We start from the raw sequence: 27,615 nt of genomic DNA on the forward strand, positions 1-27,615 counted from the left end.
GGTGAGGGGGCGGGGGTGCCGGAGGATCCGGGGAGAACGCTCATCAAGACTCCCAGTTGGGGCTGGGGGTGGGGGACTTTTCCAGGCCTTAAAATAGATTTTTACAAAGCCCTCCACAGTAGCATGTGGGATGGTCTTTTCTAGCACTCAAGCTGCAATGTGGTTTCTGGCTCACGGAAATGCTAAATGAGGAGGGGGCTTGCAGTTCTCAGTGCCCCAGGGTGGGCATAGCCTCTGTGAATATGCAGTGTAGACCTGACAGTAGGGAGTCAGGAAGATGGGGACCTGGGGATCCAGGAGTTGGGCTGGGACAGGACCAAGAGGTGGGATTAAGGTTGGAGGATTAAGATTAAATCAAGGAGGTGTTGGACTTCAGAAGACCAAGCCCGGCTGATCTCCACTGAGTCAGCTTCAGACCCAAAGGGTTCTCTGTATTCAAAGTGATCTGGATGGACAGTCTTTCAAAGCCAGATCAGGAGCCTGAGTCACTGGGAGATATTTCAGTGATCTGCCTCGGTCCGTCCACCTTCCTAGACTCTAGTCGGCAGGCAGGGACTGGAGCGGGCACCAGGGAGACCTCCAGTCTTGAGGGGAGCTGAGCGGTGGGGCTCTGAATCACTTGTTTCAGTGGTATGCGAGGGTACGGCTGAAGGCCTGGGGCCAGAGCCAGGGGAATTACCTCGATCCCCTTCTAATCGAAGGTCTCTATGAATCATCCAATCACTAAATGTCAGTGCAGGAAGGGCCCCTTGAGATCATCTAGTCTGATGGACTCATTTTATCGATGAGGCATCTGAGCCTGAAGAGCAGAAGGCACTTCCCTGGAAAATGACTTCAAGGTGGCCTTCAGAGCCACACCTTGCCATTTACTAGCTGGGTGACTCAGGCAAGTTACTTCACCTCTCAGAGCTTGCCTCCTTGTTTGACAGTGAGAACAATAACACATGCCTTGCAGAGTTGCCCAGGGGATTAAACGAGATAGGAGATGCGAAGGCAGTCAGCCTTGTACATAGTAGATGTTTGGGACACTGTCGGGGTTATTATTATTACCCACAGTCACATAGTAGGGCCAAAAAAGGTGAGTTTTCTGACCTTCACAGCTCTGCCTCTTGCTTGGAGCATATTCCTCTCCCATCTATAATTCCTTGTCCCCATGTTTTTCCCCCCCAGGCCTTGAGGTTGCCAGTCCCAGCTTGGAGCCCCATCCTGAGTAGCATAGTCTGGCCCCAGAGGAATGTATGGGGATGACTCACCGTGGGTCTCAGCCATGGCAACTTCGTTCTGGGAAAAGATCTTAGCAAAGTGTCCCCTGCTGCCCCCAGGTGGGATGGCTCAGTTGCCTGCAGGGCTGGGCTATGCGAAGTGGGGAGGAACTCCTCTCCTGGACCCAGTCTTCTGGGCTCTGGGTCTGCCTTCCCGGGGGCCTCCTTTCTCCTGGTTTATCCATACCCTGCATTGGCTCGAGCTCTGCCCATCCTCTCTTTTGTGTTTTAAAGCTGCCTGGACCAGCCTTTGCTCTAGTTCTCTGATCTCCTGGATGCCCCTTCTAGTTTATTTCTCACACTGCCCTAGAGTGGCTTTCAAAAATTTACCCCGAAACTTTAGAGGACTAGTCCTGGTTCTAACTCCTCATGGTACCTTGGGAAAAGTCACTTTCCCATTGGGTCTGTTTCCTCTGTAAAATAGAGCTCAAAAGACTCTCTCCCAGCTTCCTTCTAGATCTAACATTCTCTAAGTTGTGGGAGCAGTGAGGAGGGTGGGGTCAGAGCATTGGGGTCCCAGGACTTAGGTGAGTTCTGGCCTAGCCCTAGGCCAAGTCTGTACAGGGCCATCCTGGGCCGTCCCAGCCCCTGCTCAAATGGAATTCCTCTTTTCAGTACCAAGGACAGCAGCTCCACCCTCCTGGGCTCTGGACTCTGGGTCATTCCAGAAGATGCCGTGGGGAGTGCTGTTGGGAGCTGTAACTGCCTCTCCCTTGTATGTGGTGGGACAAATGGGATGGTTCCTGGAATCTTTCAGTCTCCAGAGACCACAGAATTATTGCAAACAACTTGGCCTGGTTCTCTAGAGAGAGACGCTACATAAAGTTGCTCCCCCAGATCAACAGAATTTAGAGACTGGACAGATATGAAACAGTAAAGAAATTTTCTCTAAGGTTTTCTCCCCATCCAGAAGACATGGAGTTTAATCTCTGCTGAATCACATCTCAAACCAACGTGGAGGTGGTGGAGGGGAGTGAGAAGTAGCATGTCAGTAGACTGCGAGTCAGTGGGCCTGGGGTCTAGCCCCAGCCCTATGGGACCCTGGGCCTCAGGTTCCCCATCTGTGAAGTGGCAGGGGCAGGGGGCTAGCTGAAGTGTCTAACATTTCAGGATTCTATGACTCCTCTACCGAAGGGCTCACAGTGGGTTGGGCAGGTCTGATCAAAGAAGGTAAATTTTCTCCCAAATGGGTCAAAGCTTTTTCAAGCTCTAGAATAGCGGGGACTGGGGCCACATGGTGGTGAGGCTCCGTCTTCAACTTGGTGTGTGTTGTGGGGGGCACTCCAGGGAAGGGAGGGTAAAGTGCAGCTCCCACAGACCTACCTGTCTTCTAACTGGCTTAGAGGAGATTGACAGTTAGGAGCCAGGGACAGGACAAGTCCCCCGACAGCCACCATTATTGCCAGCCCTGTGTGTGGTAGGTTACACACTGTTTGTGGGTTTACATCTGTGTGTGTGTGTGTGTGTGTGTGTGTGTGTGTGATAGAGTGGATGGGTTCAACTCCAAGTGTTAGCGTGTGAAGGTCACATTTATGTGGCAGAGTATGTCATGTGCATGTATGACTAAGACCTGGTAGGACCATTTGTGACTGTTGTATGAACATACACATGACCTTGTATATGAGATCATTGTCTTCATAAATGTGATTATGAGCACTGGTGTGTGTCTTCTTATGCCTATTGGTATGAAAGAGGTATGCATGAGCTAATGTGACTGTGTGTGTAAGACAGACAGGCAGGCAGACAGACATATCGATGGTCCCATTAATTACTGGATAGTTAGCTATTCCAATATCCTGGAAGCTGGGATGGTTTCAGAGAAGACATTCCTCCCCACTACCACCCCACTTCCAGCCCCCCATCTCATCCACCAGTGATGCTAGCCTTCTCAGCCTTCCCTCCCTCAGTGGGACTTCTAAAAGATAAGTAGGACAAAGCAGGAGAAATAAAGTCACCCTTTTCTCAGGCCAGGATCTTCAAAATCCCCTTCCCAACCCACTATTAGATGTAGGTGGAAGAAGGGGCTGCCAGGGTAACAAGCTCCCCCCTCCCCACTGCTTTGGGAAGGGGGTGCTGCTCATCCTGCCCCACCCCCAGGCTCTCCTCATCCCTGTAGGCAACGTCACTCTTAATTTGCCTGGGTCTCTAATCAGTGACAGCAGATGGCTCCTTTGATACAGTCTCTCTCTGAGCATCACTTCCCTTCCCATCAAGCTCTTCGGGCAGCCAAGCTTCTGCAGGGGAAGTCCTGTAAACCCTCAACACATCTTCTGCTCCCCCAACCCCTGCCCCAGGAGGAGAGGGTGTCTAGAGGGACCACACTGCAATGCTGAGGAGGTTGCCATGGAAACCCAAGCAGGATGGTGTGCTACTAGGAGAGGCAAAGTACCCATGTTCCCTTCAAGGCTGAGGAGGGGTGCTGGGGTAGGGGTAGAGGGTTGCTCTGAACAGGAGGCACAGTGACACAGGGAGTGAGCGCTCCCTGCATACCTTCTAGGGTTCTTCTGCAGACTTCTCTCTCAAAGCCAAAGTCAGTTCAGGTCAACCTAGCCGACCCTCTCTCAGTCCTGCTTCCCTAATGGGGAATCCCACCGTGAGAATGCATGTTTGAGAGTGGCCAGGCTTCACATGGGGTTTTTATAGGGCCCATGAAGGTATCAGAGAGGCGGGTTATGAGCTCTGAGTGTGATAAGGTGCACAAGGGGAAGCAAATCTTGGAATCCCACTGAAGGCAAACTTTCTAGAAGAGAGAGGCAAGAACAAGTCCTTTGGGTTAAGGGCTGAAATTAAGTGGGAAGGTGGCTGTCAGGGAAGCCTGGCAAGGGGGAGGCGGAGGGCCAAGCACTGCAGGGCAAGGACTCTACCTGGTTCTCAGCACACCCCAGCCCCACCATCCCAACTCTGCCCCCATCCAGCTTCCTAGCCTGCTTTGTGTGTGCCACTGCCCTGAGCAGGGCCAGGGGGCAGGCTGCAGACTGGCTTTAGAGGTCATCTCAGCAATGGCCCCGCCTCCAGTCACAGTCCTGCCCATCATGCCCCTTCCCAAGAGGGTGATTTTGGGCAGCTCATCAGTGATCTGACCTTGTTCTCTCTCTGTGCTTTGGGGCCTCACAGAAGGGGCGACCAAGAAGCTGCGCAGCAACATCCGGCGGAGCACGGAGACAGGAATCGCTGTGGAGATGCGGAGCCGGGTCACGCGCCAGGGCAGCCGAGAGTCCACCGATGGGAGCACCAACAGCAACAGCTCCGACGGCACGTGCGTTCAGCCCACCCCACCGTGGTCCCTGCCCTCCTCCTTGGTCCGCTACACCGAGCCAGCCGCAGGGCAAGAAAACCTCCAGCTGGATTTCCAGCCCAGATGTCTGGGCTCCTCTGTGTCCCTGCCTCCCTCCATCCTCTTCCCCCCGGACATCCTGTGCCTGGGCCCCAGTCTGGCTATTGCTCCAGGTTGCTGTTTCTCATCTGAATATCCCAGTGGCCCAGGAACAGTTCATCCCTTCTGTTTGTTCTACGCCTCCCGCCTCCCAGCACCTACATGCTACCCCGCTCCAGAGGAGAGGGTTCAAAAGGAAAATGTGATTCTAAAATCCTTTTCATCTAAAACCATTTTTATGGCTCAGATAAATGGAATCCTCACAAGTCGCCTTGCTTGGAGCTTAGGAGATCGGACTAGCTCATGTCTTTCAAACTGTGGGCGATGACTCATAAGAAAGAAGTAAAAGCAGTTTAGTGGAGCAAAACCTGCATTAAAAAAAGAAATAGAAATTCAAATGTATCCTATAGAGTAAGGATGAATTACCTCGTGAACTTTTGTTTCAGTATTTTGACTCTATGGATGCACATAGGTCTATGACATTAAGTGTATTTCTTACATTCATGTGTGGGTCACAGCCAAAAATTTGAAAGTCGTTAGCTTAGGTATTCCCTCAGATCTCTTCTGAATTATGAAACTATGGTCATATGATTAAGATTTTATGATTTGGCTTCATTAAGATACAATGATTTCAGGATTGTGTAGCTCTATTGTTTAAGATTCTATGATCACGTATCTCGTGACCATGCCTACGTTCATGAATGCGAGCAGCCACTAGCGTTTCTTGTGTCTTAACTATGTGCAGAGCATCACTGGGCAGTTCAGATCAGTGCTTCTTACTCTGGGATCTACCAGTCACTAGCAGAACAAAAACTGTCTCATTTAACACAATACCCCTGAGAGATGTCGGTACTACCTGAGAAACTGAGGCATGGGAGAAAGGAGAGGTACCTGAACTAAGGTCACAACTGTTTTGAAGGATTTGAATTAAGGCCATTTGACTTTATAACCCTTGTTCATAATCTCTACACTCTCTGTACCAAGCTCCTGAAATTCTGGGACTTCCAGAGTCTACCTTTCTTTATTTAACCTTCTCCGATACCATTATCCTAAGAATATGGTATTAGGCTATTGCTGACTGTGGCCAATAACAGTGGGTGAGCCTCAGAGCCCCTTCCTGGGCAGTGCAGAGAAACACCCAGGCCCTCTCCAATAGCATTTGCAGCCTATCTCCCCTCCCTTCCTGTCACTGGCCAAGGGGGACGCAAGGCCAAGCTGTCCAGCAGGGGACTCATTCTGGGACAGCTTTTTGTCAACCAGGAGTCTGAGCTGTTCCAAGAGATCTTAGGACTTTGTTCGGTCCACTGTATCCCATGAACAGACCTGGGTCAGCCCTCCCTCATCTGTCTTTTTTCGACTGGCCACACCCAGAACACCTAGGCTTGAGAACATGAGCAAGTAGCATTTCTCCTTTGATGATAATAATGCCAACGAGAACCACCATTTATTGTTTTCTGTCTGGAACTTTTTATACACCATCCGCCCTAACCCTCACCATAACCCTACATGAATTGGGCATCATCTCTGTTTTGCAGGCAAGTCTTTACCTCTTGAAACCTCTGTTTTCTCATCTGTAAAATTGGATAATCGCTCCTGCCACACAGAGTGGTTGTAAGGATTAAATTATATGGTGCACATAGAGCCTTTAGTGTGCTATTGGCATCTGGCCAACTTTCAATAATCATCAGTTTTTCTTGTTACTATTTCCAGGCCCCCCTACAACCGTGGACCACCTACCATCACTCGTCATTAATCTCAACCCTATAATTGTGTTATTTTGGTCTCAGTAGCTGTTTTGGGCACCACCTCATGCTATTGACTTGATTTCAAACTTAGGATAAACTAAACCTCAGTTCTTGGAACTTGCTCCAGGCATTGACATTCCTGGCCTATGTCTCTGGTTCTTGGCATTCATATGCCCTGGTGAGGGCACAGGTGTCCAGCAAGCCCTGCCTTTTAAGGGTCACCTAAGGAATCCTGGAGCTTGAGGATTAAATACCATCATTACATTACGTTGATTAGTCTCTTTTTTCAAGTGACATCCAAATATTTTTCTTTAATGTGCAGAGACATGCAGTCTGTTTGTCCCCAGCCACAGTAGTACATGCACACTATGTAGAGGGGAAACTGAGGCACAGAGGAGTGTGCCCAGGGCCCAAGAGGCAGAGCCACTATATCCCACCAGCCAGATGCGCTCACATGCCCCTCTGCCTCCTTTCCCAGGTTCATCTTCCCCACCACCCGGCTAGGGGCTGAAAGCCAGTTCAGCGATTTCCTGGATGGGCTGGGACCAGCCCAGATTGTGGGGCGACAGACACTGGCAACGCCACCAATGGGTGAGTCCTCTTGAGGGCAGGGCGAGTTGGGTAATGGCAGCCATGCAGCAGAAAGGGTAAGCCCCATGAGGGCCCTGTGTGACCCAAGCAGCAGAAATGAGCCCTGGCTCAGGCTTTGGTGCCAACGAGAAGTAGTGAGCATAGCACTCGTCAATACGCCCCTCCTCAAAGAGGAAGGCTATCCTGCAACAGATTTTCTAGCACATTCCCTCCCTTGCTTCACCACACACTCACACACCTACTGTGTACCCAGCAGTGCTAAGTGCTGGACTCAAAATGGTGAACAAAAATTTTCACGGCATTAACTTTTATGGAGTCTGTTCTAGCATCAATTCTCTGTGTGGCTTTGCACGAGTCCCTTCCTTGAGGCTGTTTCCTCACCTGTAAAATGGGATTTATACCTGCCTTAATTCTGCAATCCAACAGTTTATTGAGTTCCCCCCGCCCCCATGCTTGCATGAAGTATTTCATTTACTCCTTAGGAACTATGCCTTATTTACTGCTAACGGTGTCTGGCACTTAGAAACCTTTTAGTAATTTTCTCATCTATATTCCCTACAGCTAGGAAGTACTTCCTGAAGTCAATACTTGGTCCTCTTAGCTGCAGTTCTGGCTCCCTCCTCTCCCTTAGATATTGACTGTGTTGGCTTCAAGCAGCTCCTCCCAGACCTAGCTACCCCAGAGATGCCTCCTCATCTCCATCCTCCTCTCCATGTGTCTGACTTGAACAGTGTCTGACCCACACATCAGCACTGACCTCACAGCAAATGAGCAAGCTGAGTGCAGACAGTGTCCTGCTGTGAGCGATACAGTGGAGCTGGGATTTTATTCCAGGCCAGGGCTCCTCCCACTGCACTGCCCTGTCTTCCTGAATGTGCTAACACAAGAGCCTCTGTCTGCTGGAAGAGGGGTCCATGGGGACCCTCGGAGGGTGAGCATTAGCTCTTATCCGACTCTTGGGTTAGATTTGGCTAATTCTCAGCCCCTGCTTTCAGACTCTTAAGGGCCTCAGAGGTCTGCTTTTCCCAGCCCTGGGCCCAGCCAAAGGCTGAGAGGCGGTGAGAGGTGTCAGCCCCTTCTACAAGGCAAATGCGCCATCACAGCCTAGAACTATGCATGTGGTGCCCTCTGGTGTCCAAAACTGGGAAGGACAGGTTTGCATTTGACCATCTTAGAGATGTTTCAGAGAGACAAGGAGGAAATTAATTCCTGAGTCACCCACCTTCTCTTCCCCATGGGGAGGTCAGGATTAGCTGGAGGAGGGGGATGAATTCCAGAATGTCTCCTAAAAATAATAAATCCCCATCTTCCCAAGTATGCAAATACAAACAATTGCATAATGTCTCAGAGAATCTAAAATGGGTAGCTGAACCCAAAGTCTAGCCTATTTTAATCTTTTTGCACCAAGCTTATGATTCTGCACTTCTTTGAAGGCTGTTTCAAATGACTAATATGTAATTTCAAATTCTGCTAACTCAGGTTGAACAAAGCTAACAGTTGCAGAAATCAGATAACTAACAAGACTCCACACATAGAACTTGTTCCAGCAGATTATCCGTTTTGTGAGAGCACAGTGAGGGGTTCTCAGTTCTCTGCTCCCTGGAAATCTGCCAGCCTTCCCTCCATCTTTTTGCACGGGTACAAGCAGACCCTCATTCCCAGGGAGGGCCTCGTGTCCTGGGCGGGCTTATATCTCAGCATCTCTTTAAACTGATGTTTTTTAAAATATTTGTTTGACATTTGTTTAGAGGAGTGGCCGAGGGCAGCTGTGTAGAAGGTAAATGAGAGCCACTGAGCCCACAGCCCTCCCTCCATCTTCCTGACATGAAGCTGTGTCCCCAAATGTGCCTATTTTGCTCAGCACAGCAGAAGCCCTTCAGTTAACCAGACTTAGATAGGAGTTTGGCAGCCATTTGTTGTTCCCCAAGCATGTCCCTTGAGGGTCATGCCCCCACCCCCGCTCCAAGGGACCTAGCAAAGCATTTCCCAGCTACCTTAAAGTGGTCTCATGGGGACAGTTCTTATACATGCCATTTTCTCTATCTTGTGCCCTTTCCAATGCTGTGGTGTCTTCTGCAGACTGGCATTCTGCACAGCAGCTTGCTGGCCTGCCCCTGGTCTGGCTCTGGCTGGACTGTCCCTCTTCTCCCTCACAGGAGACGTGCACATTGCCATCATGGACCGGAGCGGCCAGCTTGAGGTGGAAGTGATCGAGGCTCGGGGCCTGACCCCCAAACCTGGCTCCAAATCCCTCCCAGGTGAGGATGAGCAGCTGCAAGAGAGATTTTGGACATGGGGGTCTTTCCAGGGAGGGGTATGTAGCTGAGCTCTTGGTCTAGCGTGTCCTCAGCTCCCCATTCACCTAAGTCAGTATTCTCAACACCGGAGTCCTGGCTTGCCCAGAAGGCCAGTGAACAGGGATGGGGGTAGGGGAAGGTGGAGGAGTCAGTATTGGAGTCAGTCTCTTCTACCTGCTGTCCACTGGGCAGCTCATCCTGCTCACCCTGCCCACCTCCAAGATGACCTGGAGTTTGGGAATGGGGCAGGCCACAGCGGTTCCTCCTGAATCCCTTCCCATTGTGCTTTCTCCTATCCCTCAGCTACCTATATCAAGGTTTACCTGCTTGAGAACGGGGCCTGCTTGGCCAAGAAGAAAACAAAGGTGGCCAAGAAGACCTGTGACCCCCTATACCAGCAGGCTCTGCTTTTTGATGAGGGGCCCCAGGGCAGGGTGCTGCAGGTGAGTATGACAGGGTGACTCGCAAAGACTGCAAGTCATAATTTAAAATTTGTTTCATTTATGATTTCTTCTGGGCCAGGTGCTAATGCCAGATGCATTAGTACACATCGCCTATTTATTTTCACAACCTAGTGAGGCATTACTGCCCCCAGTTGATTCATAAGGAAACTAAGGTTTGGGGGATAACTCGATTGCCCCCAGGTTGCACCACTGGAAGGTAGAAGCAGGATCTGTTTGACCAGCACCTCCCCCTTCCAGCTGGTGCTGGTGTTTACTGTGCTTCAGCTTCACCCCAAGCTCTGTGGTAGGTGCTTTCCAAATGTGACCTAACTTTGTCCTTGAGATGATCCCATGAAGCAGGTATGATTCTCTCCATTTTACAAATGAGGACGCAGTCTCGTAAAGATGGAGTGATTAGCTGGAGGTTTTGGCTAGCAACTTGGAAAGCCAAGTTCAGCCCAGGTTCGGGTGACTCTCACCCCAACTACGTGAGAGTGACAACACACTTCACCACAGTCCTGGGAGGGAGGGCTCGTCATGCTTGTTTCATGGATGAAGTGCCTGAAGTGCATAAGGGGTTATATGGGGACAGAGCACAGTGGTGGTCGGCCTCTGGGTTCAGTCCTGGGTTCAGGTTCCAGCTTGATCACTTACCAACTGTAGTATGTTGTAAAGATTAAATGAGAGACGCATGCAGAGGGCCTCACACAGCGCCTGGCACACAGACAGCTACTCACTAAGCCTTAACAGTGGTGGTGGTGGAGGCCGTTGGCCTTGCCTTAGGCCATGGAGGTGGCAGAGGAGAGGCTTGAGCTGGGGATTGTCTGGGCTGTGTGACTTCTTGTCTAGGGCTGTTCTCTAGGCTGAGGTGGTTTCATAGCAGGGGCCCCTGGAGTTGCAAACAGTAAGAACTGAGGGACCTTGGGGATCTGTGGGGGAAAGGGTGGTCTTGGGTGTCTGTTTTTATATATATTGGGATTCCGTTTTGAGAAAAGGGTTCATCGACAAAACAAGAGTTTGAAAATCACTGAGTTATCTATTCCCCTCACCCACTTTTATGAGTGTGAACACTGAGGTCCAGTGAGGGCAAGGTGCTTGTGGCAGAGCAGGAACTGTGACCTACATCCTGAACTCTCACTGTGCTCCATCCTGGGGATGACTATCATCTGGATACTGAGAGGCTCTGGAAGTCAGACCCAGGTTCCAATCTGGCTCTGCCACCAAGTCCTGTGTATTTTGGGGTTACTTAATTAGCCTCTCTGAGCAGCAGTTTCTTCTTTGTGGGAATAATAATGCACAGCACCTCTGCCTAGATGGTTGCAACAATTGAGATGATGTATTTAAGGCCCATAGGATGGAGCCTGGCACTTCTTAAGAGCTCATCAGTAAGTTATTGCCTGGAATCAATCCAGGTTTGGCTTTCTCTGTCCCATCTGTGCCCTGGCAAAATTTGTAGGTTCCTGGGCCCACTGCCCAGCCTGGAGTCGGGGAGGTGGCTCAGCTTCTGTCCTCTTCCCCACTGGCAGGTAATCGTCTGGGGAGACTACGGCCGCATGGACCACAAGTGCTTCATGGGCATGGCCCAGATCATGCTGGATGAGCTGGACCTGAGTGCCGCCGTCACTGGCTGGTACAAACTCTTCCCCACGTCCTCCGTGGCAGACTCTACGCTCGGATCCCTCACCAGACGCCTGTCCCAGTCCTCCCTGGAGAGTGCCACCAGCCCCTCGTGCTCCTAAGGACCTCAGGAAGAGGCCGGGATGCAGTGTGGGAAGGGGTGCCTGCTGGCCCACCACCTCCTCCCCTGTACATAGTCACGTCTTTCTGGCCCCTTTACCCTGCTGCATGCCTGTTGGCTACTGGGCCCGTCCCAGCTGGCAGTGGAGACTGTAGTGTGTGTGTGTGTGTGTGTGTGTGTGTGTGTGTGTGTGTGTGCGCGCGCGCGCGTGGTTTTGTGTGTGTCTGTGTGTCTGTGTGTCTGTGTGTGACCATGTTATATCCGTTCATCTGTCCGGGTATAGTCAGTCTTGGTGACTATGTGGGCTGGAATCTATGTCTCTGTGTCTTGTTGAAAAGAAACCCAAAGGCGTCTTGTGTGGTTACGACTCCCCCTCAATCCAGGGATGGAAGAGGGGGACATGGCCATTGGTCCATCCTGCCTGGTCCAGTGTGCAGGGTGGGGCCCGTGCGTCCCTGCCTATGCCTCTTAGTGGTCCCTGCATAATTTTCTGTCTTGTTCTTTGTTCCACCTTTGCCTCTCCAGCACTGCTGCTTTTTTTGAGGAATGTAGCATCCACTGCAGCTGGCCACACTGAGGCCCCTCTGGGAACCCTGACGCCCCTCCTCCTACCAAGCACTCTGGCAGCTTTTCCCACTAAATGCATCTGCGGCATGTAGCATGCTCGTCTAGTGCTTTGGCCAGGGCCCTGGGAGCAAAGATGCCTGGGAAGCTGAGGGCTTGGAGATTGCTTCCTCCTTTGGGCTGGAGCCACCTCCTTCCTATACAGGCCAAACACGGGGAGGTCTTAGTTCCCAGGGTTGCTGGCCAGATACCTTAGAGGGAATTGCCAGTACCTTCCATAGCACTGTTCTTCACCTCCTGTGTCCCTCCAAGCCTCCTCACCTCTGACATGCCAAAGGAGCTCTCCCAGTGGACCCCGGGACGTGCGGACGGTAGGGTGTTGACATCCAGGAGGCTGGCCTCAGAGGGGATGTAATCTGCCACAGCAGACAGTCCCTGGAGGCACCTATGTTCTCCCCAGGCCCCGAGGGTGGCCCTGTCCCCTGCTGGGCTCATCCTGGTGGGGCCTGGCCTGTGAGGAGGTCCTTAAGGTAGGGCCATTTGTTGAAATAAGGAGGGAGGGGGCTGACTTGCTCTGAGTCGCTGTTGAGAATCCTGACCTTTGGGGATTAGCTGCATGAAGGTGATCGTTTGGGGCTTATTTTTGGCTCATTCCCAGACCGGGGTCCCTGTCTGGGAGTTCAGACTCATGTAGGCTCTAGCCTCTTGGCTCCACGGACAGCCTGGCTCTGGACTCTAGACTGCCACAGTCACCAGCTCTGTACAAGCAATACTCACCTGTCTCAGCCTCCCTGACCCTTTGCTCTCCACCGCTGCCCCCTGGAGAGCGGCCTGCTTCAGGCACCTACCTGCCTCTGCTTTCCACCCCTGTCTGATTGGAGCTTCCCCAGTCTACTCTAACTCTGACTTGATTTGATAGCTGGGCCTCGTGGGTGGGGACCAATATCCGGACTGGATCTTGTGAGATGTCTGCTGGGAATCCTGAAGTCTGGCTCAGGAATGCCCAGACTAGTCCTTCTCCCTCCTCGAGTCTAGGGTGAAAGGTGAGAGGTTGCCCAGGAGACAGGTATAGCAGACCTTGGGTCCATGTCTGGTGGGGAAGAAAGAGATGGCTGGAGGGGTCAAGGTATGGGGCAGGCTCTCTCTGCCTCTTCCCCAGACATCACCCCCAATGCTGCAGTGACTAACCAACCACATACACCAGGTGGGGGAGCGACCCAGGGGAGCGGTGGAGAGGTCTCCAGGCCTGAGCGCTTGGGCACCATCTGTAACCAAAGCTGGATGGGCATGGAAGTGGATTCCAAGGGAGGGGTGTAGGTGGAGGCTCTCTGGAGATACAGCTATTGTTGCCAAAAGGCCTCCTTTTCTGGCGGGATCCACATTCAGCTGAAGCCAGAGACCAGTACCCTCTCGCCCAAGAAATATGGAGAAGAAGCCAAGACCCCATCAGTTCTGACCACAGACAACGAGTGGGTAATATGGGCAGTAAAGAGACAAACACAGTGAGCTCCTGGGCTCCCATCTCCTGCTGGAGCCTCCAAACGTGTATCACAGACCAGAACTGTCGTGTGCGTAGAAGAGAGGGAGGAGGCAGCTGGGTCTTGTCTGACAGAAATGGCAGAAACTCTCCCATTGCCGGGACTGAGTAATGCATGCTTTTCTCATGCTTCTAAAATGAAGCAAAGGGCTCTGTACTCTTTGATCCTAGGGTGGGTGGGGAGAGGGAGGAAACTCACTTGAAGAAGGGTATTTTTATGTCCTGTCTGTGATGTATTCACCTTGACAGAAGTCACCCTCAGGATGGTGTGGAAATGCACCTTGGGGTGGTAGGATTATTTGTGGTAGTGTAGATATCTGTTGATGTAGCATTGAGTGGTGATCCTCAGACCATGCAGTCACCCCCAGGGAATGGGGGGTGTCACTGAAGGAGATCACTCTCATTCCTCCAGGGACCCAGAAAGGTCACAAGGGAAAGTAGGAGCTGCCAGCAGAGCGGCTGCTGCTGGGTAGCTGGAGGCCGGTTCCCCTTGCCTCTGCCAGAAGGTAGGTTAGCACAGGGCAAGTTCCAGCCAGAGGCAGGGCCTGACGTGTTGGTAAGGGGCTGAGCTGCCTGCAGTCCTCAGCTGCCAAAACTGCCCAGGAGTTGGGCCACTCCCACTTCCACTTCATGGGAAGTAATCTCCCGCCCCCAAGTTGACCTTGGGAATTATTCTTTTTAACCCTTTACACCAAATAAGTGACTAACCCTTACCTGGATTTTCCCCCATGCGGGTGAAGTTGCATGAGGCTGCTGCGTGTGATGGTGACTGGCTGGATTTAGGGTTTGTTTCTCAGCTTCCAGGATGTAGGAGCTTGTCTGAGAAGCTACTCCGGAGCTAGCCTGTCCCCGGAGAGGAGGGAGTTCAAGTGAGACTCCTAGCCTTCCCTGGGCAGGGGCTGGGGTGGGAGTAGCATCTGTCCTTTGAAGAGAGGATGGTGGGGAAGGAAGGAACATGATCCTCTAAGAATGCTCCCTCACCTGAGACCACTCAGTGCCCGGTACAGTATCTTGACTCCAATATGGGTTCTTGCCCCAGGTGAAACCCAGGTGACTACAGGCTGGGGATCTCTGTCATTTCATCTTCCTCTGCTCAGGCAGGATTCGTGGAAGATGTGACAGAGACAGAAATGGCCCTGCAGCGATGCTGGGCTGTGGGCAGGAACCGTAGCGAATGATTCAGAGCATCTGTCTTCACATTTCGGCTCTGTTCAATCTGTTCCACTTCTTTCATAGACTCTTTCCCTACAGGGAAGCCTACGATGGGCCTTGGGTATGAATCAGGCTCAACTAAATGGGCCAAATCTTGGTTTGACACGGGGGATTGATCCTTCAGGGGAGAACCATCTCCAAAACTACTCCCCATCCAGTCTCTTCCACCACCCAGCTCTCTTAGGAAAGGAGCACTTAGGAGGCTCTTGCTATGCGTTGCCAGGATTGGCTGAGGCAGAACCTAGAAGCTCCAGAGAGTGGGCGCCCATGCAGCTCATCACTCCTGGGACCACTGCCGGTTAGACACCGAGGTCAAGCCAGTTCTCCCCAGGGCATGACACCCGCCAGGGCAAGCATACCTGAGCTCTTTACTGCCAGCCTTGAGGAGAGCATAAGCCTCCCCCACCCCCTTTTAAAGACAATAGAACCCTCCAAGGGTACTTCTTTGGAAATGAAATGTAGCACAACCTTAGACTGCGTTACCAGGAGCCCTGACACCCAACCAAGGCTCTTGCTCCGTGCCCTGCTGCCCAGGAGACCTGCACTCCTTCCCTGGGGCTCCAGAGCTCCCAATACCTCCGACTCCCCATCTTCCTTGGCCCAGAAAGCAGCAGGGCTTCAGTAAGGCTGCTCTTCTGTTTCTCTGATTGCTTCCTGCACTGTGCAAATTCTGCAAGAAATTGCTGCCTTTGCTTGATATTGTAATGAGGTGTCCTCCCCCTGAGTTCAGAGAGATGGTGTGACGTTTAGGGCCGGGGGGTTGTCCAGCAGTGTTTCTCCAGTGGCTGCAAGGAGATGGAAAAGAAGAGGCCCGCTGTCCTGCAGACCCCTACCTTTCTCTTCCTCTCCTCGACGTTTTCTTCTCCAACATCCCAACACGTAAAAGAGGGTCTTAAAAATGCTGCTTCCTATACTGGATGATCTTTCACTGGAGGATCAGGGAGGAGATGAGAATGTGGACACGTTGTCCCCTGCCTTCTCCCTCAAGTCTGCTTTCACTCAGGTCAGAAGAGATGGGGGCAAAACAAAAAGATCGTGAATGAAGGGCAGGGGAGCCCCACCTGATCAGGTGAGGCCTAATGGGGGCTGGATTATCCCGGTCTGGCTGGGAAAGGGTTATTTTGAAAGAGTGCCTGAGCATCTCAGAGCAATGTCAGTGATGCCAAAGAGAGCAACTTGGCCTCCTTAGGCACTAACTTTGTTGGCCTGCCTGATGATGGGACCTTGTTCTCTGACAAAGGGCTTAATCTTTCCATGTAGCAAAGCAACTCCCCCTTCCCCCAACCCTGAGCTTGGGCTTTTGTGGGCCCAGCATGGCTGTGCCTGTGAGGGAAACCACACAGGAGAGAGAAACTTGCATCCTCTCAGGGGCCTAGACTGGCTGGGGGTGAGTCCTCGTTGGAAAGCATGAATGCTTTGGCAACTTCCAGCGCTTTGGTTGGAAAGTTGGCCAGTAAGGACAAGGGCCTTGGGCTTCCCAAGTTCATGCCAATGCCAGGAAGGGTCCCTGGGACTGGATTCCAGAGAGCTTGTCTGACAGAAATGAGCCCTGGGAATTCCTGGGGCAACAGAGCATCCGCCCCATTGGCCAGTGGCCTGAACAGCTGGCTACAGAGCATCAAAGGCTGTTCCATAAAGTTTGCCAGAAACTGTGACCATGTGCAAGACTCCTCACTTTTCTGGGCCTCAGCTTTCTCATCTGCAAAATCAGAGCATTTGCTAGTTGCTCCATGGTTCCCTTCAGGTTTTAAAAGTCTGACCTGGAGCTGATGAGGGTTGCAAGCCTGGTGCATGTGGCACCTGGTTTCACAGGCTGGTTTCTTCCAGCCCCAGGTGCCAAAGCTGGGTTCAGGTCCTCATCCATCCATACTCAGATGCTACTTCTGACAAGAACTCGGGGAATCCTAACAGACTGATTCCACCTCTTTGTGGTTTGCTCGCTCTCTCTCTCTCTTTTATTCTTATGTAATGATGAAAATAATTAAGGGGTATCTACAATGGACAGTTTTCAAGGTGCTGATGTGATGTCACAACCTCAGCTGCATCCTGTGAAGGTCAGTATCCCCACCAGCAGATGAGGCTAGGTCAGTCCTCATTTCAGCTTCTAGAATGACATCCATGAGAGAGTTGAACATCTGAGGATTTTAAAGGAAATGCTCGCTGATGGAAAGAGAGAGAGAATTTATTTCCCTTCCATGTATTTCGCTTCTTCATTCCTCTCTCCAGAATGTCTTTTACCGAGATGACATCTCAGCAAGCAGAGTGGCTGCTTCCTTAGGAAAAGCTGGCCTGATTTTTCTATCCACTCCTTTAAAATGTAAATTCACGGGAGGCAGGGACCCCTTTTTTAGAATTTCCAAATGCATCCTGCAAAGAAAGAGATAGCTGATAGGGACTGACAAGCACACTGTTTAGATAAGAAGCAATTAGCCTTTTATATCTGTGCTCTATACGTTTTCTATGTGCAGCATCTTTCCAAACTGGTTGTGGCTCCTGGGTGGCAGGTGGATGGCTGGGAAGGACTTGCCGGCTGTTCTGTACAACATTCTTGCCAATTCCCTTGAGGAGAAAATTCTTCACATGGCTTCTGCATGTACAGTATTTGGGCAGCAAAAAATGATTAAAGTCAGTTTGAAAATGGTCTCATGTGTTGCTTTCTGAAGATGGTTCTTAATTCTAGGAGAGAGAAAACAAGGTGTCATGTGACTGAAACAAAGAGGAAGAGGATGCCTTGGCTGAGAGGCAAGAGAGAGCAATATATCTCAGAAAAAGGCCTGGGAAAAATGTGACCTGGGCCTCTGACTCTTGTTTGGGAACTCTGTTGCCACCGTGATGTCTAGGGCCATGGAATGACTGGTCCAGGCAACTTCCAGGCTCTGCCTCCCACGGTCCCTGCTTACAGGCCCTAAAAGCTTCTATTCCCACAGACTCCACAAGGGATCCCCAGAGCCACATAGAGGGAGCAAAGGCTTACAATCTACTGTTCACTTCTTTCTGAGCTCTTGGGTCCAGCAGCTCTGCTCCGGCATATGGCTGGGGCACTCTTGTTTATTTAAGCCACATGTGATACAAGCAATAAACATAGCAAGTAGACCTCCAGTGCTGTGAACTACATTAATCATTGACTCCTGGAGCACTCCTGCTTCAGGAAGGGACAGAAAGATATGTTAACATTTACTCACTTCTGGGCAGTGCCATTGTCCTCCTAGGACTGAGTCTAGGGGTATAAAAAATAGATAAAGGAAAAGTAGAAGTCACAGCACTTGCTTGCTAGGGAAAGGCTGGCATTTTCTAACTCAAGAACCTTTCAAGTGACCTCCACTGCTTTGGCTCTGGCCCTTAGTAGGCACCATCTCTTGAAAGAAGGCTCATGAGACCAATATACGAGCTCTGATGCTGTCCAAGTTTCTGTCTTTTACTTCTTTTCTGCTTATGCTCTCTCCCCGAGACATCCCATACACTCTCACGAGTTTAAGGATTTCTGTGTGTCTAGCCAGCAAAATTATTTCCAAAAATGGACAAACGACAAAAACGGATCCAGAGAAAGAAATCCTAAAGGACGTTCTTTAGACAGAAGGAATATAGTCTGTACCCCATAGGATTATTGGGGGATTAAAATGAGACTATGTTTAAAGTGCTCAGAACAGTGCCTGGCACACAGTAAATGCTTTTGCTGTTATTAAGGAAAATGATCCCAGATGGAAGGGCTGAGATACAAGAAAAAAAAGTGATCAAAGAAATAGGTTCTTAAAATTAGTGAATAGTAACATACTTATATTATAAAACTACAATGTTTAATTTGTGAAATTAAAAAATGTCAGTATGAACTAAGTATCCTTAAGTATCTATTCTAAAATCTACAGTAAATGCTAAGAAGATAGAATTTAGCAGATGCAAAAATCCTAAATACAAACTATGAAATCCATCAGTGTATTAAAAAATAATAAATGATAATCAAATGATATTTATCTCAGGAATGCAAGGATGGTTCATTATTATCAGAAAAATTCATCACTGTAATTCACCACAGTAATAGGCTAAAGGAGAAAAATCATAATTATCCTAATGTAGAAAAGGCATTTTATAAGGTTTAGTCTTATTCATAATAAAAACTCTTAGTAAAGTCAAGGTAACTATTAATTTGATAAAGTCATATATCAAAAAACCTACAGCAAATATTATGTTAATGGAACACTTTAGACACACTCTCTTTAAGATTAAGATCAACACAAAGAGGTCCACTATCATTGCTACCATTTAACATAGTTGTAGGAATCCTGTACAGTGCCTTAAAGGGAAAAAGAAGAAGTGTGAGCATTGAAAGAGAAGAGATAAAATTATCATTTATAGATAATTTGATTACTATCTAATTAAAAAAAAGAATAAATTATTAGAACTAATAAGAGCATTCAGCAAGGTTGCTGGATAAAAGATCACCTTACAAAAATCAATTGCATTTTTCTATAACAGCAATAATCAATAAATAAGCAGGTGATATCCACAATAGCGATTTACATTATTAAGTAGGGATTATTTAAGAACACATAGGTCTCCATGGAGAGAATGTTCACATTAATAACAGAGTTGGTAACTGAATAAATGAAGAGACATTCCCTGTTCTTGAATGAGACAGCTTAATGTAAAGATATTAACTTTCCCCAAACTAATCTATAAACTCGATGTAACATAAATAAAATTTTCAGTTGGTATGTTAAGAACTACTTCTTCTACTAAACTTACTCTACAACTTATATGCAATAATATAAGTCCATGAATGGTTAAATCGACTTCTGTTTAAAGAAAAAAAGAGCAGACTCAAAGATCGACACATATATAGCTGAGAAATTAATATATGACAAAGAGGGCACCTTAAAACAATAAGGGAAAAGAACTGTTTAAAATATGTATTAGGAAAACTGGATCACTAGCTGGACAAAAAAATCCCTACCTAAACCAAGATACTAAAGTAAGTCCTAGATGGTTTAATAGATCCAAAATTGAAAGGTAAAATGTAAAATTAATAAAAGAAAATGTAAGAAATATTTTTGTGAACTAAAGTCATGGAAGAACTTTTAAAATTTCAAAAGCACAAATCCTACATTAAAAAAACTATGTTGTGATTACATTAAAAGTAAGAATTTCTATTTAATGAATGACATCATGGACAAAAGTTAATAAACATTACAGAATAGTAATTTGCAATGTCAAAAAATGGCATTAATAGCTAGAACATACAAGGAAGTCTTGCAAATCAGCAATAAAAAGACAGCAACTTCAATGGAAAACTGGTCAAAGGAAATGAACAAGCAAACTGCAAAAGCTAATAAGCATATGAAAGTAACTTCAGAATTACTATAATCAGAAATGCAAATTAAAATAATAATGAGATATCACTTTATACCTATAATAGACCGCCAAAATTAGAAAACTGGATAATGCTAAATGATGACAGGGACATGGAGATATAGTTGGTGAAGCCAGTACAGAGATCAACTTGACATTACCTGGTCCAATTATATGCAGACCCTGTGCACTGTTTGTGGGAATGTAAATTGGTGCAGCTACTATGGAAAACAGTATGGAGGATCTTCAAAAATTAAAAATAGAACTACCATATGACCCAGCAATTCCAATTCTGGGTATTTATCCAAGGAAAATAAAAACACTAATTCAAAAATTCAAAAATGTTCATTGCAACATTATTTATAATAGCCAAGATGTGGAAGTGAGCTAAGTGTTCATTGACCGATGAAGGGATAAAGAGGTGATATATGATATGTACAATAAGATCTCTGTAGAAAGAATCTTCACATTAATAACAGCGTTGGTGATCTGAATAAATGAAGAGACATTCCCTGTTTTCGGATGAGACAGTTTAATATAAAAAAAAAATGAAAACTTGCCATTTGTGACAACACAGATGACACTTGAGGACATTATGCTAAGTGAAATAAGTCAGAAAGACAAATACCATATGATCTCACTTATATGTAGAATCTAAAAAACAAAACAAACAAAACACAAAAGCCAAGCTCATAGATACAGAGAACGGATTGGTGGTTGCCAGAAGAGTGGGCGAAATGGGCAAAAGGGGCCAAAACTTCCAGTTATAAAATAGTCATAGGGAAATAATGTGCAGCATGGTGACTATTGTTAATAATGCTATATTGCATATCTGCAAGTTGCTAAGAATAAATCTTAAAAATCTTCATTGCAAGAAAAAAGATATTTTTTCTAACTATATATGGTGATGGATGGTAACCAGACTTATTGTGGTGATCATTTCACAGTGGATACAAATACTGAATCAAATATTGTACACCTGAAACTAATATAATGTTATATGTCAATTATACCTCAATAAAAAGCACTAACCCTAAAATAAAATAAAGAGATAAATTAGATTTTATCAAAATTAAAATTTCTTCTCTTTGAAAGACAGCATTAAGACTCATAATAAGATGATAACTTAATAAATAAGACAACTCAAGTGAAAATGGGCACAAGATTTGAACAGACGTGTCACTAAAGATGATACACAAATTGCCAATAAGAGATACTCATCACCCATGTTCATCAGGGAACCGCATACCCACTAGAATTAAGGACTGGCAATATCAAGAGTTGGTGGTGATATGGAGCAGAATTTTTGATGAAAATATAAAATGGTACAACCACTTTGTTAAACAGTTTGGCAATTTCTTATAAATTTCTTACACACTGACCACATGACATAGCAATTTCACTCCTAAGTGTTTATCAGGAGAAATAAAAACATACGTCCAGCTAAAGACAGAGTGCCAGGAGCCTGCTCACCAACAGAGTCGGTGCAAGCCTGACGTGGGCAGAGTCCACAATGAGAGCGAGGTGGGCACTGGGCTAGACCTGGGGCTGTGATCTTACAGGCATTGTGTGCTCCGGATGCACAGTGGGGGCAGAATGCTAGTGGATGTCCACATGCCTGTGTCTTTGAAGGCAGTGCTATCTGCAGAAGAGAAGCGAAGTACACTGGACCCGGAAAAGAAGTTTCTTCACCTGCAGTGTCCCTCCAGCGCCATCTACTGACGAAGCTCAATACTGTTCTCTCTGCAAAGTAGAAATACTTAAAAGGGGCTATCGCACTTTGACACAGAGTAGGTAACGAAAGGTAATAAATTTGGAGTTTGAAAGGCAACAAGTTGATAATTGTCACATCTAGCAACAGGCACGATGGAAAAAATGATTTGTGGTATATATGTATAATGGGGTACCACTCAGAAGTAAATAGAATGAACTATGGATATAGGCAACAACATAGATCGCAAAAACAGCATGCTGAATGAAAGAAACCAGGCACAAAAGGGTAAGTACTGTTATAGAAAATTCTAGAACATATAAAACTAATCTATAGGGACAAAATGTCAATGAGTTTTGCCCAGGGATTTGGGGTAGGTGGTATTGACTGCAAAGGAGCACAAAGGAATGATGGAAATATTACAGACCTGGATTGTTGTAGCGGTTACATGTGTATATACATTTATCAAAATGCATTAAACTGTACCCCTAAAATGGAGGCATTTTATTTTATGTAAAATATACCTCAGTAATATCTATTTTTAAAATAGCATCTGTAAATCAGATGCCTATGATCTAGAATACCCTTCCAAACCCTGGTCCCTTGTAAATTCCAGGGCAAGGGCCATTTGAGAGGGTCAGTTTTGATAGGAACATTGGAAAACTGTCTTCCTGAAGGATGTGGATTCTCTGAGTGAGAAAGCCTCGGTGGTCATAGAGAATTATTTTGGATTATTCCTGGGATACAGATGAGATGGTGCACCTGCAAGAAAGTTACTCAGGCAACTCAAGTCACGATGTCTCAGAGGGTAGACCCCTGCATTTTTCTCTAGCTCAGCCATCGCTAATCTTGCATCTTCCATGGTTTTGCCATAGGCCCAAGTCGTGCAACGGGACAATTACAAAGGCAGATCCCCTTCAAGAAAGACCAACCAACCAGGCAGGACTAAGGGATGCAGGAGGATCAATCTGCTTAAAGAAAAAAAAAAACTTGCTGAAGAACCTGACCGCTTTTGAAATTGTGAGGCATTATGGATTGACATATAACAGTAAGATTTGTGATTAGTAATTCTAATAATTATAAGAACAAGATGTAAAGAAGTTGTAGAAGTAGACTGGCAGGCAGCTCCTTTATAAATAAAGTTTGACAATGAGCATTGATCCATTAGCTAATGTTTGCTGGTGCTGGCAGTTGAGAAGAGAGTCTAAAGTCTTGATTCATATGTGTTGTACTTGTCTCAAAGCTCCAGAGATTTATAAAGAACATCTACTGAGATCCAGGAATATTTTTAAAATTTAAGCTTGTTATAAAAGTCTTGACCTCGACAAAACTAAAAGATATCTTATAGGTTTGATAAAATTATTACATTTCCTAGGTCTTAGGCATATCAATGGCCTAGAGGGAGCTTACCGAACTTGACTTATGAATATATATAATGAACAACTCATCCCAACAAGAACACTTGTACACGAATGATGGAAGATTCAACTGAAGCACCTTTTAATTCAGCGCTCCCGGTGCTGGGCACTATCCCAGAGAACTACCACATGGTATCAAAAGAGGGAGTGTATAGGGATGGTCAGTTCAGAATTGTCTGCCATGGTAGAGAGAGTAAATCTAGGTGTCCATGTGTCACTGGAAAAATGGATGTGTATCATATGGAGGAGACACTGAGCAGGGTACAGCGAGTAGTTAGAAGCACAGATGACACACATACACATAGATAAATCTTAAAAATAGAGTGCTGAATGAAAAGGTAGTAAACAGAATGAAATCTAGCACATGATATGTCTGAATTTTTTTTAAAAAAAGCAAACAAAATACCACCACGTATTTTGCAAGAATGCATACACATACATATCAAAATATTTTGAGAGGATTTTTATGAGGGGAGTAGAAATAATGGGCATAAAAGTAAATAAAAGTAAATAAAATAAGAGAGGGGTCTTGTACAGGCCCATGATAAAGCATGTTATGAACAAAGGAGACGTATTAACTTAGTCCTCTGCTCCTGAGGTTAAAAAAAAAAAAGTTTCCCCATTCCAAGATAAATGTATCCTATGGCCAAATGGACCTCAACTGTATATGATATAGAAACAAACTGAGAGATCCCAAGTGTTTTGTATTGTATAAAAGGGCCGGGAAAACAGAACGTCTCAGGAGCATTTCAATCACATGATCAGGCCAAAGCTGCCTCGTACTTCTGTGCTGATATCTGCACAGGGTTATGGTGACCAGGAATGCTGGTGCAGGGTGGTGTGCGTCTGTGTGTGTGCACCAGTGTCCATGACTTAAGTGTTGAGACAAATAGGGATAATCGGAATTCAATTTTTCCTATGCTTTACTCCTTGTGGAGTCTCTTATGTAAAAGTAAGATCTCCATTTATATTTGCCATAAGGATTGGGAATAGCGGCATATGCTAAATTCAGGTGCAAGATAACCAAGACATGGGGTGGGGGTGGCTGAGAACACTATCTTGGAAAAGAAGCCCTTACCTGAGGGAGGTGCCCCTCCAGGTCGTATGACTGCTGGTCATCATCCAGTGTCCCCCATGTCCACCGGGTCACCAGGATCTTGGGTACTACAGTCTCAGGAGTTCTGGGATAGGCCAGGTGTCCCACTGGTAGGGACACAAGGTTCCGACAATGGAGTGTAGTAATCATCATGCCTAGTGAGGGCTGGTTGGGGCAGATGTCCTAGCAGGAGCACGGCAGGCTTATCTGTGCCCAAGGCCCTGGCAGGTGGGGGAAGAAGCAGGGTGAGAAGGAGAATCAGGGGTAAAGGGAGGGGTGTGGGAGAAGAGGGGAGCAAGTCGAAAGGGGCGGCGAATGGAAGGGAGAGGGAGAGGAGGAAAGCAGGTGGTAGGAGGAGCAGGGGCATAGGCAAGGGTTGAGGTGACCCAGGTAGCAAGGTGGGAAGGGGCAAAACTGGTAAGAGGAGGGAGACGATCTGGGCATGAGGTAGGAGGAGGACCAGGTTGGTCTGAGTAACCGGTGACTAAGGCTGGCACAGGGTGAAGAGACATGGAAGTAATAGGGACAAGAGGCAGGACAGGGGAAAGGGAGGGAGCCGGAAGCTGAGCCGGGCCACCAGGAGAAGTATGATGAAGAGGAGGTTGAGCAGGAATGAGACAGGGCAGCTTCTTCTGCATGGCTTTCAGCTGAGAAATGAGGGTCTGTATGATGGGTTCAGTGTTCTGCATTCTTTCTTTGCTTGATTCCATTATGACTCAGATTCCATTAAAAGACAGTCCAAAATTCTACAGCATTTTGACTTGGAAGATACCTGTGAGATCCCTCCGATCATTAGGGCTCACCCTAGATATAGGCAATGGAAGCGACTGTTCTCTATCATCCTGTAAGGAGCCTTGAAAGGTACCTTCTACCCATCTCTAGCCATTATCAAAAGCTGCAATAAGTCCCTAATCTCCCCACCATGAAAAAGCCCACTGCATATGCCCAGGAAAGATACCGAACATGAAGGAAACGCCAATACTGACCTGGTCACCAAGCAATAATCACGCTCAGATTCAGGCCTGGGGTATGAGGCATGGGGGAGAAGGTCTCAAAGCAGAAGAAGGGGTCAAAGAGAGCTTAGAGCCTCCCCCAAATCATTGCATTAGAAGCTCCCACAACTTTCTCACTGTCTCATTAGAAGTTCACAGGGCAGGGATGTTACCTCCATTTTAAGGAAAGGGAAACTATGCCCAGATAGGGGTAGACACTTGCCCAGGGCCACACAGCCTGGGAATAATCATACCAGGACCAGGATTCCTGGCACCTGGTGTTGTGCTGCTTCAATTAAATGACTACATTGGGAAATGGGATGGGAATATAAGGAGACATGGATGTAATGACAGAAGCCACAGCCACCCCTTCGACCTAGAGTATTCTCTGAATCTCATTCCCAACATACCTATCCTGGTCCCATGTCTCTTTGTCACCCGCCTCCAGCACCTGCCCTGAGGCCCTCCAACAGTAGAGCCTGTAGGTAGAGAGGCATAATTGTCAGAATAGGCAGGTTATGCTTGTATAGCAAGCCCTAAAATCTCGGCAGCTCAATATAACAAAGTCTGACTTATCATTCATGTCCTATTTCAATGAGTCAGGCCACTGTCTTGGGCTTTTGTCCTCCAAGCAGTGATGTAGGGACATCTTATACTTATCTCCTGAGGGGCGCACAGCTTCCAAGGTCACTGAGAAAGAGAAAGTGAGAACTGAAGAGCATCTAGGGTGTCAGTTCTATATTATTATTCTAAATATTCTGAAATATCTTTTAATCAGCAGGAATTTGAACTTACCAATAAATTTTACTCATTTTTTGTTTATTATTGTTTTTGGTATTTGGCTTCTTTCTCCAAATTAATTTTCTTTTTTATCCCTTAGAAATTTGTTAAGGGAGGGTCTGTGAGTACAAATGTATATTTTTGCCTTCATACTAGAATGAGAGTTTGGTTGAGTTTAGAGCTTTAGGATCAACATTATTTTTTCTCAGAAATTGGAAGCTATTGCTTCACTGTATTTTTGCAATCATTGTTGCAGATGGAAAGTCTGAAGTCGACATAATGTATATTCCATTGATAGGGAATCTGTTTTCTTTGTGAATGCTTTTAGTATTTTTTTCTTAATCCTTGGTTTCTGGAATTTCACAATATTCCCTTTTTGTTCATTCTGCTATTGATTATTCATTTCTATATTGTTAGACATTTAGAATGTTTCCAAATTTTTTTTATTATGAGTATTTTTATTTCAGCATACTCATAATATGTTTTATAGGAATTTTTTTCTACATATTCAAGAAATATTTTTAAATCACTATTTGGTGCCAGGCACTGTTCTATGCGTAGGTAATATAGCATAAACACAACAGACAAAATCCCTTACCATTATGGAACTGGCATTCTAGTGGATTTTACTTAGTCCTTACTATATGTCAGGCACTTTACTAACTCAGTTAATTCTCATATCAACCTCATAAAGGTAGGTACTATTATTATTTTCATTTTACCAATGAAGAAGAGTAGCCGTGGAGAGGTGAAGAGTCCCCACCCCCACCCCAAAGGCCACACAATCAGTAAGTGGCAGAGCCTGGGTTTGAACTCAGGCCATCCAACTCCAGAGCATTCAGGATACTGCTGGACAACCTACCGCAGTTCACGCACCCAGGGAGCGTTGGTTTCTCTTGCAGAGGGTCAAAGGGCAGATCCTCACTGCGTTGTCTGAGGGTGCACCAGATAGCTCTCCCCGGAAGGAACAGTGGCACAGCCGCTGGAAGGCAGACCTGCTGCAAGTGAAAAACCACATGAGACTGAAGGGATGCAAATAGAGCGTCCTCCAAACCTGCCAGAACCGTACAGACACCGGGTAAGGTGGTTACAACCAGTTACGAACCTGTCGCTAATCATCAGTGCACCACTGAATATGAGGGGAAAGAGGAGGATGGAAGGAGCGTGCAGGCTGACAAAGATCAGGTGTTAGCCTTGTTATTTCCTGCCTTTGAGAAATACCAGTATTATGACATGAAAGACTTGGTTGGCATCACTATGCAACCTGTTGTGTACCTGAAGGGAATCTTACAGGAAATAGGTGTTCAAAATGTAAAAGGGTCCCATAAAAACACATGGAGCTGAAGGCAGAGTACCAGCATTATCAGGCCACAGCCAAGAGTGAGGGAGACAGCCTTTTGCCATGATGGAGGAGACAATATTGGGCGTGACAATCTTGCAACACAAAAACTGATCTGAGACTGGGCTTTTAGTGGTGAGGGGTAGGGGAACTAAATATCTTTTTTGTTTTTAA

At 47.0% G+C, this 27,615-nt stretch overlaps 1 protein-coding gene and 1 pseudogene across 1 annotated transcript in view; both read left to right on the top strand.

The window, feature by feature from the left end:
- RIMS3 (regulating synaptic membrane exocytosis 3) overlaps positions 1-11,809 on the top strand; it is a 33,652-nt gene extending 21,843 nt beyond the window's left edge. Inside the window, exons 4-8 of the mRNA XM_011377959.2 lie at positions 4,377-4,518; positions 6,859-6,971; positions 9,128-9,229; positions 9,572-9,711; positions 11,238-11,809. Of these exons, the coding sequence (XP_011376261.1) occupies positions 4,377-4,518; positions 6,859-6,971; positions 9,128-9,229; positions 9,572-9,711; positions 11,238-11,450 (710 nt within the window). The 3' untranslated portion in view covers positions 11,451-11,809. The remainder of the gene's footprint in view (positions 1-4,376; positions 4,519-6,858; positions 6,972-9,127; positions 9,230-9,571; positions 9,712-11,237) is intronic.
- A 1,312-nt stretch (positions 11,810-13,121) lies between these two features.
- LOC105304063 lies at positions 13,122-27,508 on the top strand (annotated as a pseudogene).
- Positions 27,509-27,615: the final 107 nt, after the last annotated feature.

This window comes from Pteropus vampyrus, unplaced genomic scaffold (assembly GCF_000151845.1).
Source record: "Pteropus vampyrus isolate Shadow unplaced genomic scaffold, Pvam_2.0 Scaffold326, whole genome shotgun sequence".
Lineage (NCBI taxonomy): Eukaryota > Metazoa > Chordata > Mammalia > Chiroptera > Pteropodidae > Pteropus > Pteropus vampyrus.